This window comes from Lepidochelys kempii, chromosome 24 (genome assembly GCF_965140285.1).
Source record: "Lepidochelys kempii isolate rLepKem1 chromosome 24, rLepKem1.hap1, whole genome shotgun sequence".
Classification (NCBI taxonomy): domain Eukaryota; kingdom Metazoa; phylum Chordata; order Testudines; family Cheloniidae; genus Lepidochelys; species Lepidochelys kempii.
This window is the reverse complement of record NC_136403.1, coordinates 14,423,803-14,436,306: the sequence shown is the minus strand read 5'-3', so window position 1 is coordinate 14,436,306 and position 12,504 is coordinate 14,423,803. Positions and strand designations below refer to the sequence as shown.

The 12,504-nt window shown below is 59.2% G+C and overlaps 1 protein-coding gene and 1 non-coding gene across 2 annotated transcripts; one reads left to right on the top strand and one right to left on the bottom strand.

Annotated features, from left to right (window-relative positions):
• Nucleotides 1-347: 347 nt before the first annotated feature.
• Nucleotides 348-12,504, bottom strand: LOC140902586 (HAUS augmin-like complex subunit 5). Its single transcript, XM_073322825.2, has 10 exons — nt 12,338-12,504; nt 4,382-4,444; nt 4,084-4,116; nt 3,743-3,767; nt 3,122-3,280; nt 2,452-2,611; nt 2,025-2,100; nt 1,469-1,548; nt 1,330-1,390; nt 348-1,055 (listed from the first exon to the last, which is right to left on the bottom strand). Exons 5-10 carry the CDS (start codon nt 3,129-3,131, stop codon nt 660-662), a joined length of 783 nt encoding a protein of 260 aa, XP_073178926.2. The 5' UTR covers nt 3,132-3,280; nt 3,743-3,767; nt 4,084-4,116; nt 4,382-4,444; nt 12,338-12,504; the 3' UTR covers nt 348-659.
• Nucleotides 6,039-6,229, top strand: LOC140903020 (U2 spliceosomal RNA). Its single transcript, XR_012156146.2, has one exon. It is a non-coding gene; the product is annotated as a U2 spliceosomal RNA (small nuclear RNA).

The window sequence follows — 12,504 nt, the reverse complement described above, 5'->3', positions numbered from 1 at the left end:
TCGGGGGGCGGGGTTATGCAGATCAGCCGCGTCCGGCGGCAGCGGCAAGAGGAGCGAGGCAGCTCATGCGGACAGAGAAAGCAGCGGGCGCCGGGGGCGGGGATTGACCCGCTGACCCCCCAGCTCCCGGGAACAGACCCGCAGCCGCACGAGGCAGCTGGCTTTTAATTCCTTTAACCAGCAGGTTCTCCCCAGGGGCACCTCTCAGCCCGCTGCCGGTCTTGGGTTCCGTCCGCCGGTTCCTGCCAGCCAGGGTCCCGGGTGCCGGCCCCACTCATCCCGCTTCCAGTCTGGGATCTGGGTTCCGCCCACACAGAGTGGGTACCTTCCTTCTCCCTGGTTCTAGCCTATTCGCTTCCTCTCTCTGCACTGAGCTGAGGGTGGGAGTGAAGGAGGAGGCTGCGGGTTGGGGTGTAGGGTCTGGCCAGGAGCTAGAATGAGGGAGAGAGCTCAGGGTTAGGGCAGGAGGTTTGGGTGAGGAGTGCGTAGCTGGGCAGCTCCCATTTGGTGCGAGGGGTGGGGGTGGGAATGTGGGGGGTGCAAGAGCCAAGGCATGGGGGGGCTGGGGCTGTGTGTGGGGTGCTGGAGTCAGGACAGGGGGGCTGGGTATGTGTGCAGGGTGCTGGAGTCAGGGCTGAGTTCATGGGGGGGTGCAGCCATCAGAGCAGAGGGCTGGGGGCAGGGGCTAGGGTCGTAGGGGTGCTCCTAGCCCCCTGCCCAGATTCCACCCCCCTTCCCCAAGGCCCCATTCCCAACTCTTCTCCGCCTCCTCTCCGGAGCAGGGAGCGCGCTGTGGCTCCCCCTCCCTTGCCAGGGCCCTCAGCTGATGGGCGGCAGGGAGGGAGAGGAGACGGGGCAGGCACCCAGCAGGCTGGGGGAAGAGGTGGGGGATGGGGGAGCTTGCCTGAGCTTGCAAGCGGTACCCACTTGAGGGCCTCTACGTCGCGGGGAATGTCAACGCGGCTGGTGAGCTCCTGCATCTGCAGGGTGTTCTCCAGGGCCAGGTGCTCCAGGGCTGCCAGGACATGGTTGGGAGGGTGGGAACCCACGATGGCCTGCGTGGGCAGAGAGGTGGGATGAGCCACAGTGGGCCAGGGACGCTGTACCTTCCCTCACGGCTGGCTCCAATGCCCCATACGGGGCTAGAGGGCGCTGCGCTGCAGGGAGCAGGGCAGGGGGCTCTCCCCTGGCAGTCAGGGCTGCCTCAATGCCCCAGCCCGGCGCTAAGGGGCGCCCAGCTGCCCCTCCCAGAGGTGGCTGCATCTCTGTAGCAGGCGAGCCGTCCCCAGGGTCCCTACCCCATTGCTCCTCCCTCCCCCCGCCCGTTACCTCCACCGTGCTCAGCCAGTGCTGGTAGGACGCGTCCAGCAGCTCCTCGCTTGTCCTGCTGCTAAGAGAGAGACACACGAGGCGGGTCAGAAACAGAGCACGGGGGAAGGAGAGGGCAGGGGAGCTCACAGGGTCTTACGGGACGGCCCCAGATGTGCTGTGCTCGAAGAGTGACTTCAGGAAGTGGAAGCGCAGCTGGCAGGCCGTCCGCACGTCCCGCTGCGGAGACAGGGACAGACACGCGGACGGGTTACCGGGGTGGAGAAGACACGACGGCCCTCAAGAAAGCTGCAGATCACCAGGAACTACTGGATCCTCCCCCCTTACTGGGATCCAGGCACCAGGTTCAGGGAGATCCCTCAGGATCCCAAGACCTGATTGCCAATGGCCCGACAGACTCTCCCCGGGGCTCGGCACCAGGCTCAGTCCGATTCCCTCCTCCTTCCCAACCAAACCCCATCGCCAAATCCCACAGGGAGATCACCAGAGCCCCATGCTGGCATTCACAGGGCTCAGATTACCGGGTACCCCTTGTCACTAGCCACTAGAGCCTGCCTTGGCATCTCCAGATTCCCCCCCATGAGATCCAGGACTGGGATCCCCAGATCACCACCCCCAACTAGCAGAGGGGAGCAGGATTCTCAAATTCCACTCCCCCCGCCCAGGATCTACCCACTATCCTCTCCCCAACTCACCAGTACTTCAGGCTCCAAGCCAGCAAATCCGAGGGCAGGCAGCTTCCCTCCCACCGTCAGCTCCACCTTGGCCTTTCTGCAGAGACCAGAGGAGGCTGTGAAAATTGGCGGGGGGGGTTGCGGGGGGAGGAGGGAGAGGGGCGGGAGAGGAAGGGGGAGCACAGTTCAGGACACCCCCCCCCCATCCCCATCCCCAGCGGGACCCTGCCATGGAGCAAAGGATACTGAGAGATGCTACCCAGGATAGGCAATCCCCAATCCCTAATGCCACCTGCCATGGGACCCCCTACCAAGGAGCAAAAGATTCTGGGAGCTACTGCCCAGCAGAGATGTCCACCGGATAGTGCTTCAGAAGCAAAGGATTCCGGGGGACGCGACCAGGAGCAGTGGGGACCCCACGCTAAGGACGGAACCACCCCCCACACACCTGCTGATGTCCTTCAGCTGCTCCAGCCGCCCCCTCAGCTGTGCTACGCTGCCCTGCAGCTGCTGGCGTTCCTCGGCCAGGCGGGCCGCATAGGCCTTGAGCAGCAGGGAGCGGCGCTGGGCGTCACGGATCCGCTCCTGGGCCGCCTCCAGGGAGACCTCTGCGGGGTGGGAGCAGAAAGACCATCAGGGAAACCCCACCCCAAGCCCCAGACGCTAACTACAAGGCCCCACTCCCCTCCCAGAGCTGGAGATAGAACCCAGGAGTCCTGGCTCCCAGCCTCTCCCACTCCCCTGCCTCGCTCCCAGAACCCAGGAGTCCTGAGGTGACGGGTGTGAACCCCACAGGTGATTGTCTGGGGAGGGACCATAGGGGGAAAATCAGCAGCCCCAGGGACCACGGGAACCTTGCGGATGGGGAAGAGACCACGTGGGGAGATGCTACCCCCAAGGACGGCGGGGCAGGGGAACAATCCTGCCCCGCCCCCCACGAAGAAATGGGGGGAAATGGATTTGGGCTGCAGGGGGACGATCCCACTGGGTGTTGGGGGAGAACAGATGGGAGGACTGGGGTGGACTTTGTGCCCTCCACCCCCAGAGCAATGGCCTGGGGTAGAGCGCTGGAGGCACAGACTACGCCGCCTCCCAGATCCTTGGGGCTCCCCCCTTACCGTCAGCCATGACCTCGCGCTGGGCTGTCTCTATCTGCAGGTCCAGCTGCTGCAGCTCCCCACGCAGGCGGGCCACGCCCTGGGCAAGCTGCTGGCGCCGCTCCTGCTCTGCTTCCGACCCACTGGGCTTTCCCCGTGGGGAGGGGGAGACACCGACGGCTGTAGACCCAGGCATCCTGCTCACCCCACGGCAAGGCCCCTGTTCCACCCTGCAGCACCCCAATCCCAATCCCCCACCCTCCCCATATCTCCCAGATCCACAGCTCAGCAACAAGGCACCCACTCTCCCCCACCCTATCCCATGCCATAGGACCCCTCTGCACCACGATCCCACCCCGACTCACTTCCCACCCACTGCTCCCACCCTATTCCACCCCGCAGCACCACCTGATCCTCACCTTGCCCCACGACCCCATCCCTACCCTGACACACTCTATCCCATCCCACAGCACCCCGATCCCCTTCCCCGCTCCTCCAAGTCCAGATTACCATCCCCTACCGACTCCCCCACCCACCACAGCAACACCCAATCCCATCCACAACACCCGTCCCGTCCCATCCCACCCACAGCCCTCACCCACACGCCGCTATCCACCCAGCAGTCTCCACCGGCCCCCTCACCTCTGCCTCCTCCAGATGCTGGTACCTGACGCAAGGCCTGAGTAAAGGAGGCTGAACGTAGAGAGTGACAGAGGCCTGGACAGACGGACAGACACACAGACGTCAGGGAGAGCTCGGAGCCAGCAGGCTTCGAGGTCCAAGGCCAGGAGACAGACGCCAGCCAAGGGTCGGCAAGGAAATTAAACCCGCTCCTATAGGGCATAGGGGACACCGGGCTGGATGGGCCCAGGGGCTTGGTCTAGGCAGGGACGGGGCAGGACACTGGGCTGGATGGGCCCCTTGGTGAAAAAGCTGCCCATAGTAACAAGCCCCCACGGCAAAGGGGAACGAGGAAAGGATACCACAGCAAGTTCCCTCGGATCTTCTTCACATTCCTGTGAGGAAAGAGAGAGGGGTGAATCTACTGCAGAAGCAGCAATGGCTCTGGGAAGGGAGGGGGTCCAGTGGTTAGAGCAGAGGACGACGGGAGCCAGGACTCCTGGGTTCTACCCCTGGCTCTGGGAGGAGACCTGAAAAGCAGAAGGCCCCATGTCCGATTCCCCGCTGCTGCCCCCCTGAGCCAGCCAGTCCCCCGCCCTGGGGCCGGGTGGGAGCCAGCGGCCCTTTGAGGGGAAAGGCGCCGCACCCCATTCCTCTCACCTCTGGTGGTGCACGTGCCGGGTGACGTATCTCCAGATCTCCGCACACTGGCCTGAGCACATCCTGGGGATACAGAGCAACAGCATCAGCCCCACGGGGACGCGACCGGAAACCCCTACGAGGAGCATGGGTGGCCCTTGGTTGAGGGCCGTATACCCCCCCCCACGTCCCTGCCCCAGGGCTGGATACCCCCTTTTCCTTCCCTCCCCCCACCGGGCTCATCCAGGTAACCTCACAGGGCTCGGGGGTAACCTGGCAGGGGGCTGGGAGGCCCTTTTATGGGGGAGAGCGGAGTGTGTGTGTGGGGGGCGCCTCTGGCCCCACAGCTGGGAGGGATATAATCAAGGGGCAGTGAATGGGGATGTGGGGGCAGTAGGGCAGTCAGGGAACCCATGGGGAAGAAGTTGGAGGGCTGGGGGCTGGGGCAGGAAGGTACCAAGGAGCAGAGGAGGCAAGGGGGGGGCAAAGGGGGGAGGAGGACCGGGGGGCAGGACGCGAGGAGAGAGGGAGGCCGCCCCCGCAGCGGGGACCCCGAAGGAGCAGGGGAAAGGTGGCCGGGGGGGGGGGGGGAGCCGCAGGAGCCCGCGGACAAGGAGGGAAACGGGAACTCGCGGAACAAAAGGAGACCGGGAGCATGCGGGGGGGGGGGAAGGAGCCGGGGGGCCCGAGCCGGGGGGGCGGGAGCCGGGGGGGGTCCCCGCGCTGGGGGGGATGGTCCGGGGGGGCGGGAGCCGGGGGGGGTCCCCGCGCTGGGGGGGATGGTCCGGGGGGGTGGGAGACGGGGGGGGTCCCCGCGCTGGGGGGGATGGTCCGGGGGAGCGGGAGACGGGGGGGGGGGTCCCCGCGCTGGGGGGGATGGTCCGGGGGGGTGGGAGACGGGGGGGCCCCGCGCCGGGGGGGATGGTCCGAGGGGGGGTCCCCGCGCTGGGGGCCCGGGGCTCTCACCGGCGGAAGGCCCCGTCGGGGGGCACCTTCCCGGGGGGCAGCCCCATCTCCCGGGCCGCCCAGAGCTTCAGCTCCAGCGCGAGCCCGCCCCGCTCCATGCCGGGACCCGAGCACCGAGGCGCCGGCCGCTGCCGCAAGGCCCGCCGGGAGCTGGGGGGCGGGGCCTGCCGGCAGCCGCAATTTGCTGTTCCCCCCTTCAGGTGCGGGTCCCAGCACAGGCCCCAGGGTGGCCCCTCCCCGGTGTGTAACAGCGCCACCTGCAGGCTTCCGGCAGGACGAAGAGAGGCGCAGCTCATGTGCCCTGCGCACTGAATTCCCGCGGGGAAGGTAAAAAAAAAAAAGTGCTTGAGTCGCGCGTGCTGCAGGGGGCGCGAGCGGGGCCGCGAGGCCAGGGTGAGCAAGCCGGTGCCGTCAGCACGCTGCAGCGAAGGGGCCGGCTTCATGCAAATAGAGAGAATCTTCCGGGCAGAGAAACGAGTGACAAGGCGACCGCGAACGAGCTGGGGGAATGGAGCAGTTTTGAAGCTGAACTTTCCGGCCGGAGGCGGTTGGCTCTGACTGGTGAACATGGAGCGGGAAGGCAAAGGCAGTCGGAGCAGAGTGGAAGTGGTCGGAGCATGGCTGTGGCGCTAGGGCCGCTCAGCGGCAGCGGTCACCGTGGCGTGGAGAGCGGTGGGAACGGGTGGGCCGCAGAGCAGCTCAGCGGCAGGGTATCGCTTCTCGGCCTTTTGGCTAAGATCAAGTGTAGTATCTGTTCTTATCAGTTTAATATCTGATACGTCCTCTATCCGAGGACTATATATTAAATGGATTTTTGGAACAGGGAGATGGAATAGGAGCTTGCTCCGTCCACTCCGCGCATCGACCCGGTATTGCAGTACTTCCGGGAACGGTGCACCTCCCCTCGGGGACATTATCGTGGTTCAAAAACAGACTCAATCGCTCTCTTTCTTTTCTAATCCCCAGGCGTTCAACTCTTTAGTTTGCTCGTGGGGAGCGGTGGGGGGGTCGGTTGCGTTGAGGGTCTGTTGTAATCCTGGGAGCCGGGCGAGGAGAGCTTTTTGTGTGACTGGAGACGTAGTTAAAAAGCCGGGACTCTGCTTTGCGCGGTGAGTGCCTTTAGCAGGAGGAGGCGTGAATAGGGGTTTATCAGGCAGATACTTCTTTATAGACACGTGACCTTCAATAGTAGAAAAAAAAAATAACCGCCTGATGAGCGGATAGCCAGGGTGTATTCTTCTCCCCACCCAACAGCTGGTCCATGTGTTTTGATTTGTAAGCTCAAGTGAAGGCAGTAGGTGTGGAACTGCTCCCAGCACGCAAGGGCCCCCATCCTCTGTAACAGAAGTTCAAAACACTCCTGTTTAACTTCTGGTTCCATTTGACGCCATCAAAGGAGGCCTGAATAGAGACTGGGAGCGGCTGGGTCACTACAACAAGTAAATTTCCCCTCTGTTGATAGTCACACCTGCTTGTCAACTGTTGGGAAGTGGCCTCCTGAGCCCTGACCCGCCCCCCCCCCCCCCTTGGTAAGGCAACTCCCATCTTCTCATGTGCTGTATATTTATACCCGCTTACTGTACCTTTCACTCCATGCATCTGATGAAGTGAGTTATAGCCCACAAAAGCGGATGCCCAAATAAATGTTTTCGTCTCTAAGGTGCCCCAAGGGCTCCTCCTTGTTTCTTCTGTGAAAGGCTGGTTTGTGGCAACGGTTTGTGGAGACGCTACCTATGCCCCTGAAAGAGCTTCTCCCGTCCGCCTCGGTAGCGTCTCCCCTAAATGCTTCAGTGGCCCAGCTGCAGCACTGGGAGCGCGAGCCCCTGGCTGGGAGAAATCCATTGCCCAAGCCATCTCCCTAGGAGAAACCAGTCTACAGCCGGGGGGATGGGGCTAGGTCAATAGAAGGTGTCACTCAGGGAATGCATTTTACACCAACATCCATTGGAAGCGTAGACCAGGGCTCAGGGAGAGAGTTGTTTCCCCCTCCCTTGCAGTTTTTTGTTTTTCCACCAAGCTGTGAAATCACAACCAGCCCCAACGGGGGAGGGAGGGAGAGAGAGAGAGAGAACTGCCAAAATGAAGTGAGCTCTGGAGAGCGAGCAGAGCTGGCTGTTGTGACCCACGAAGGCTGCCGCCTTTCGTCTACACGGGGGCATTGACTGGCCTCCTAGAAGCAGAGTAACCACTGCGCTGTAGCTCTTCCAGTGTCACCCTCCGACACGGGCACTCTGTTCCAAATAAAAGCAACTTTATTCCCCAAAATTACTACTCCGCTTCCAAAGCTATTCCGCTCTGGCCATGGCAGGAACTGTTCCCAGGTAGACAAGCACCTACATCTGCAGGGCTCCCACGCGACCGAGTTGATAGCTGGGGCATGTTCATTGGTGCCCCCTTAGAGGAAGAAACTGCTGAGGGCAGTGTTGTATTCTCCCTCTCTCCAGCCATCAGGCCTGCACGCCAACATAGTCCAGCACGTTATTTGGCTCCGTACAGGGGAAAACGGATAAAATTCTATGGCCTGTGTTAAACAGGCAGCCAGATCAAATGATCCCGTTGTCCCTGCTGCCCTTAAAATCTAGGAATCCATTGTTGCGGCTTTACCTAGTCTGAGAGGCAGCGAAAGGAAGGGAGGGAAAGGCAAAGGAACCTTTGAGATGACAGCCCCTCCCCAATAAATGGCACGTTTTCAATACTTAAATATCAAACGGGGAACCCCCAGAGTCTTAACAGTCTCGGTCTCTTCTCCGCAGAGCTAGAGCGGACCTGCCCCTCAGAAGCTCTTTGGAGTCTAATCTCCTCAGAGACCGATTTATATTCAGAGCGCAGGAACAGGGATAAGCAGCTCTCCAGCGCGTCACCCGCTAAGGCAGTGGAAACTGAACCGGACTTCTCTTTTCTGTTACGGGGATCTTCTCATGCACGCTCCACAAAAAGTCACAGGAGATAGGAACAAACAACTGGAAGAATTGCCGTTGTGAAATATATGCACCTTTCTGGATGTACTGAGCTCTGCTCCGCCAGGGAGACGGAATAGGAGCTTGCTCCATCCACGCCACACGTCGACCTGGTATTGCAGTACCTCCAGGAACGCTGCACCTCCCCTCGGGGAAACTACCAGTGGGGAAACGGGGGGGGGGGGGGGAAGTGGGGAGAGAAGAGAGGAAAAAAAAAAAGTTGAGCTGTGTGTTGGCTTAGGGTGCGGTGTCCCTCTTTGTAAGAGGCAGAGCTGAGGTGGGGCACCGGCCGGCCTGTGATTTAGGAGATCTGGGTGCAATTCCCTGCTCCACCACAGACTCCCTTTGTTACCTCCGGTAAGTCGCATAGCTTCCCTGTGCCTCAGTTCCCCACCTGCATGGAGGGAACAACAGCCATGCCCTGCAGATTGCGAGGGGCTCAAATGCTATTGTAATGGGGGTCCACTCAGTACCAAAGACAGGAGCTAGATCCTGTTCCATCTCGCGGAGCCGGACTGATACCAGACGACTGGGTGAAAAGCACTATTGAGAAGGGAAGTATTCTCACACTTGCAGAGTCTGAAAGACCAGCTTTGTTTTAAGCGCAGATGTTAATTTTAGATTTCTGCATCTTCCCCTCCCAGAGTCAGTGGGGGACAAGGAGCTCCTTGGCACCAAGGATTCAAGATCTACAACAAAGACTAAAGGCAGGAAAGAGGTAGACGAGCAGAGTTACGGGGTTGGAGTCTTTGTTATTAATAGTAATAGCACAGTAGCACCTGGGAACCCAGCTGAGGTTACAGATCCATTGTGTCAGGCCCAGCACAGACATAGCTTGAGAAGCAGCCTTTGCTCCACAGACCTCAGTCTGTTCCACCCCCCCCCCACCCCTTGCTCCTTTGAGAGGGGCAGGGGGCCATAAAACTAGAGATCAGACTTCTCCAGGTTAGAAAAATTAGGTGAGTAACACCTTCTGCACTGGTAGGGGGGCAAATGCTGTGGTGATCCTATTGTATAGTTATGCAGGGCACCGGCACCCACCAGTCACTGATCTTTTACCTAAGAACAAAATAGTTCCCTTGTCCCCTAAACAGAACAAACCCTCCGAAACCCAAACGTGTGGGTCCCGCTCCCACTTAGGTTCAGAGAACAACTCGAAGAGCCTTTACTGAGCTTTGCGGGCAGTTGAGTGGCTTTCAGACATTCCTTGCTACCTGCTAATATCATCTGAGAAGCGAAACCAGTCAGTCCTCTGGCTTCTCTGCAGCTGAATAGCCACAGAGGGCTCTCAGGTCCCTTTCCTCCAAGCTGCCTCTTTGACTTTACACAAAAACAATAAAAAGGGGTTGCCTGCAATTCCGCTATCCCCGTCTCCGACTGTGGCCAGTACCAGCTGTTGGACAGAAAGGTGGGAGAAGCCCCAGAATGGGCAACGGTGGAACCAGCTGCCCACAGCTAAGTTTCTCCCCCTCCCCCCAACCCCATTACTCAGGTCTACACAGAAGCGTTCCGTTTTATAACCTGCAAAAACGTCCCCCTGACCAACAAGAACACTCTCCTTATTTTACAGATACACTCCAAGGCCTTGATCCTGCAAGGTGCCAAGAGCCCCACACACCTGACATTCTCCAAAACCCACTGGTGCCACCCCACCCACTCCCCTTTGGACAAACAAGGACACGCAGAGGACAGTGTTTGCCAAAGCTTGGAACCCTACAGACATAGGAACCCCTCGAGACATAGAGGAAACCCACGGATCACCACACCTATCTTCACAGATCCAGAAATCACCCCAAACGCACCAAGCAATCTGTGGTCTACTGGCAGGCACTCAGATCCCACAGAATACGCTCCGAGGAGACAGTCCGGGACAGGTGCCTTAACACGCTCAAAACCGCCTTCGCCAAAGGGGGACACCCCACCAGAGAAGTACATCGCATCGTGGAATGGGCCACCCAGATACACCAAGGAAACGTGCTTCAATACAGAAATAAAACCCCCACCGACCGCACACCCCTAGTGCTCACCTACTACACCCTACGCTGCAACCCATAGGGGGTATCAAACAACTAAAACCCATACTCGATAGGAACCCCATCCTGAAAGAAATCTTTCCTGAAGCCCCACTTCTGGCCTTACCCCTAATCTCTCTCCAAGCTCCTCAGCAGAAGCGAGCTCCCCACAGACCAGGACACACCAGCTCACGGCAGCACCAGACGCAAAACCTGCAGACACATCTCCACTGCCACAAGGACCAACACGCCTTTCGAGAGCCACGGGTCCTACACATGCCAATCACAACATGTGGTTTACCTCATCCAGCGCACCAAACGCCCCCACAACAACGATGTGGGTGAAACCAGAGAATCACTATGCTCACAAACGAACAGGAAAATGATAAGACAAGACCACCACGTCGTCTGTGGGTGAGCACTTCTCACAGAGCAATCACTCTTGTATGTGATCTGTCAGCCCTGGTCCTCGAAGGAAACCTGCACAACACTTTCAGGAAGACGGGCCTGGGAGTTGAAATTCATAACTTTGCTAGACACTAAAAATCCCGGACAGAATAAAGATACCGGCTTGAGGGTTTATTTACAACAATCTGGAACCCGCTAACCACCTCCCCCAACCGCTTTCCCCTCCGCCCCTTTACTTTCTTTCCTGTGGCTGGAGGAGGGTTAACAGGCCACTTCACCTCAAAAAAGGGCCCCTTGAAAGGTGTTAACTACCCTGAACAAGCTATTCCTCCTTCCACTTAGCAAGCAGGGAAACTCTGAGGCTTTGTCTACACTTTTCAGAGGAACAGCCCTGTTATTGTCTTTCTGGGGGCTTAAAAAACCAACACAAAAACCCCACCCGCACGCCCGAAAAACACCTTCTGAGAAGTTTAACTCCGAAAAGCGCCTGTGTGAGCAGCGCTCTGTGTGCAGGGACCTGCTGCTGCTCCTGGGGGGTGGAACGGTTTTGTCTGCGGGAGAGCTCTCTCCCGCAGACAATCCGCAGCGACACTGCGCTCCTTTTAGCGGCACGGCGGTGGCGGATTTGTCACGCCCCCGAGCAAGGCAGTGATACCGATGTAAGTCTGTAGCGTGCACCTGGCCCTGCTCCGGTTTACTTTTGCCAAGGCGAAACACGCTGTTGGCAGGAGCCATTTATTCTCGGCACACTTCTCTCTGCCCGCCCCTCCCCCGAAAAAGGAAACCTAAAGCACCCAAAGGAAGGGGTAAAATTAGCCATAAACGAGACAGACACACGTGAGCTTAACAAACAATAGACACACCCACCCGCTACAGCCAGAAGAGTCCCCTTTCCACACATCTCTGTGGGCACTCACCGGGGCCATCATCTTTCAGAGCTCCTGCCGCTACTCCCCCGCTGCCAAAGGCTGAAGGACCTCGTCCACAGGGAGAAACCCAACCTAACTAATGCCCCAGGCGCCTCCCCTTTCCCCACCATCTCTTGGGAGGCCACAACAGCCATAAAGTAGAGGTAGCGGGGACACACAGCTCGTTTCCAGGACACCACCAACAGGAGGAGGAACTGGGACCTGTGTCCTTGGGTATTTTATGCCGGTCGTTAATCACAACAGGTCTTGGCTGTGGATCTGAAGACAGTGGATTTACATCATACCCGTGATCCATGTGCGACTGAAAAAAATATGCACATATATAAAAGTGGGGAGGGGGCAGCGTAACTGCCGGCTTCATTTCAAGTGGGAGAAAAGGAAGGTCTGGTAGGTAGGGTACTGAACTGAGCCTGGAAAGTCACTGGTTCTGTTCCTAACTCAGCCACAAAGGCCCAGATCGGACCTCGAAGGTGTTTAGATGCTTAACTCCCACTGATTTCCATGCGAGTTAAGTGCCTAAATACCTTTAAGAATCTGGGCCCAGTTCCCTCGGTGCCCCGGGGCTAGTCATTTAATGTCCCAGGGCCCCTATCAACGAACAGCACCACTTCCCTCCTTCACAAGCATGGCGGGGATAGAACCAGGAGGTGCACAGAGACTGCAGTGGTGGGGGCCAGATAAGTACCTCGACCGATTGCGGTTTACCTGGATTCCCGAGGGCAGTCCCAGGATGGCAGACAACCCAGGAGCTGGGATCAGGTAACAGGGTTTATTTCCGTAGTCGCCTTCACGTCGGACGGAAACAGAGCGAATGCTGAGTCCCGCCGGAGTCAGGTCCAGCCTCCCCGATCTCTGCAGCTGCGCCGCGGGAG

Coding starts and splice junctions, on each gene's coding strand:
- LOC140902586 (XM_073322825.2), bottom strand. Junction 1,391..1,468: donor AGCACATCTGGGGCCGTCCC/GTAAGACCCTGT, acceptor TCTCTCTCTTAG/CAGCAGGACAAGCGAGGAGC. Junction 1,056..1,329: donor ACTGGCTGAGCACGGTGGAG/GTAACGGGCGGG, acceptor CTGCCCACGCAG/GCCATCGTGGGTTCCCACCC.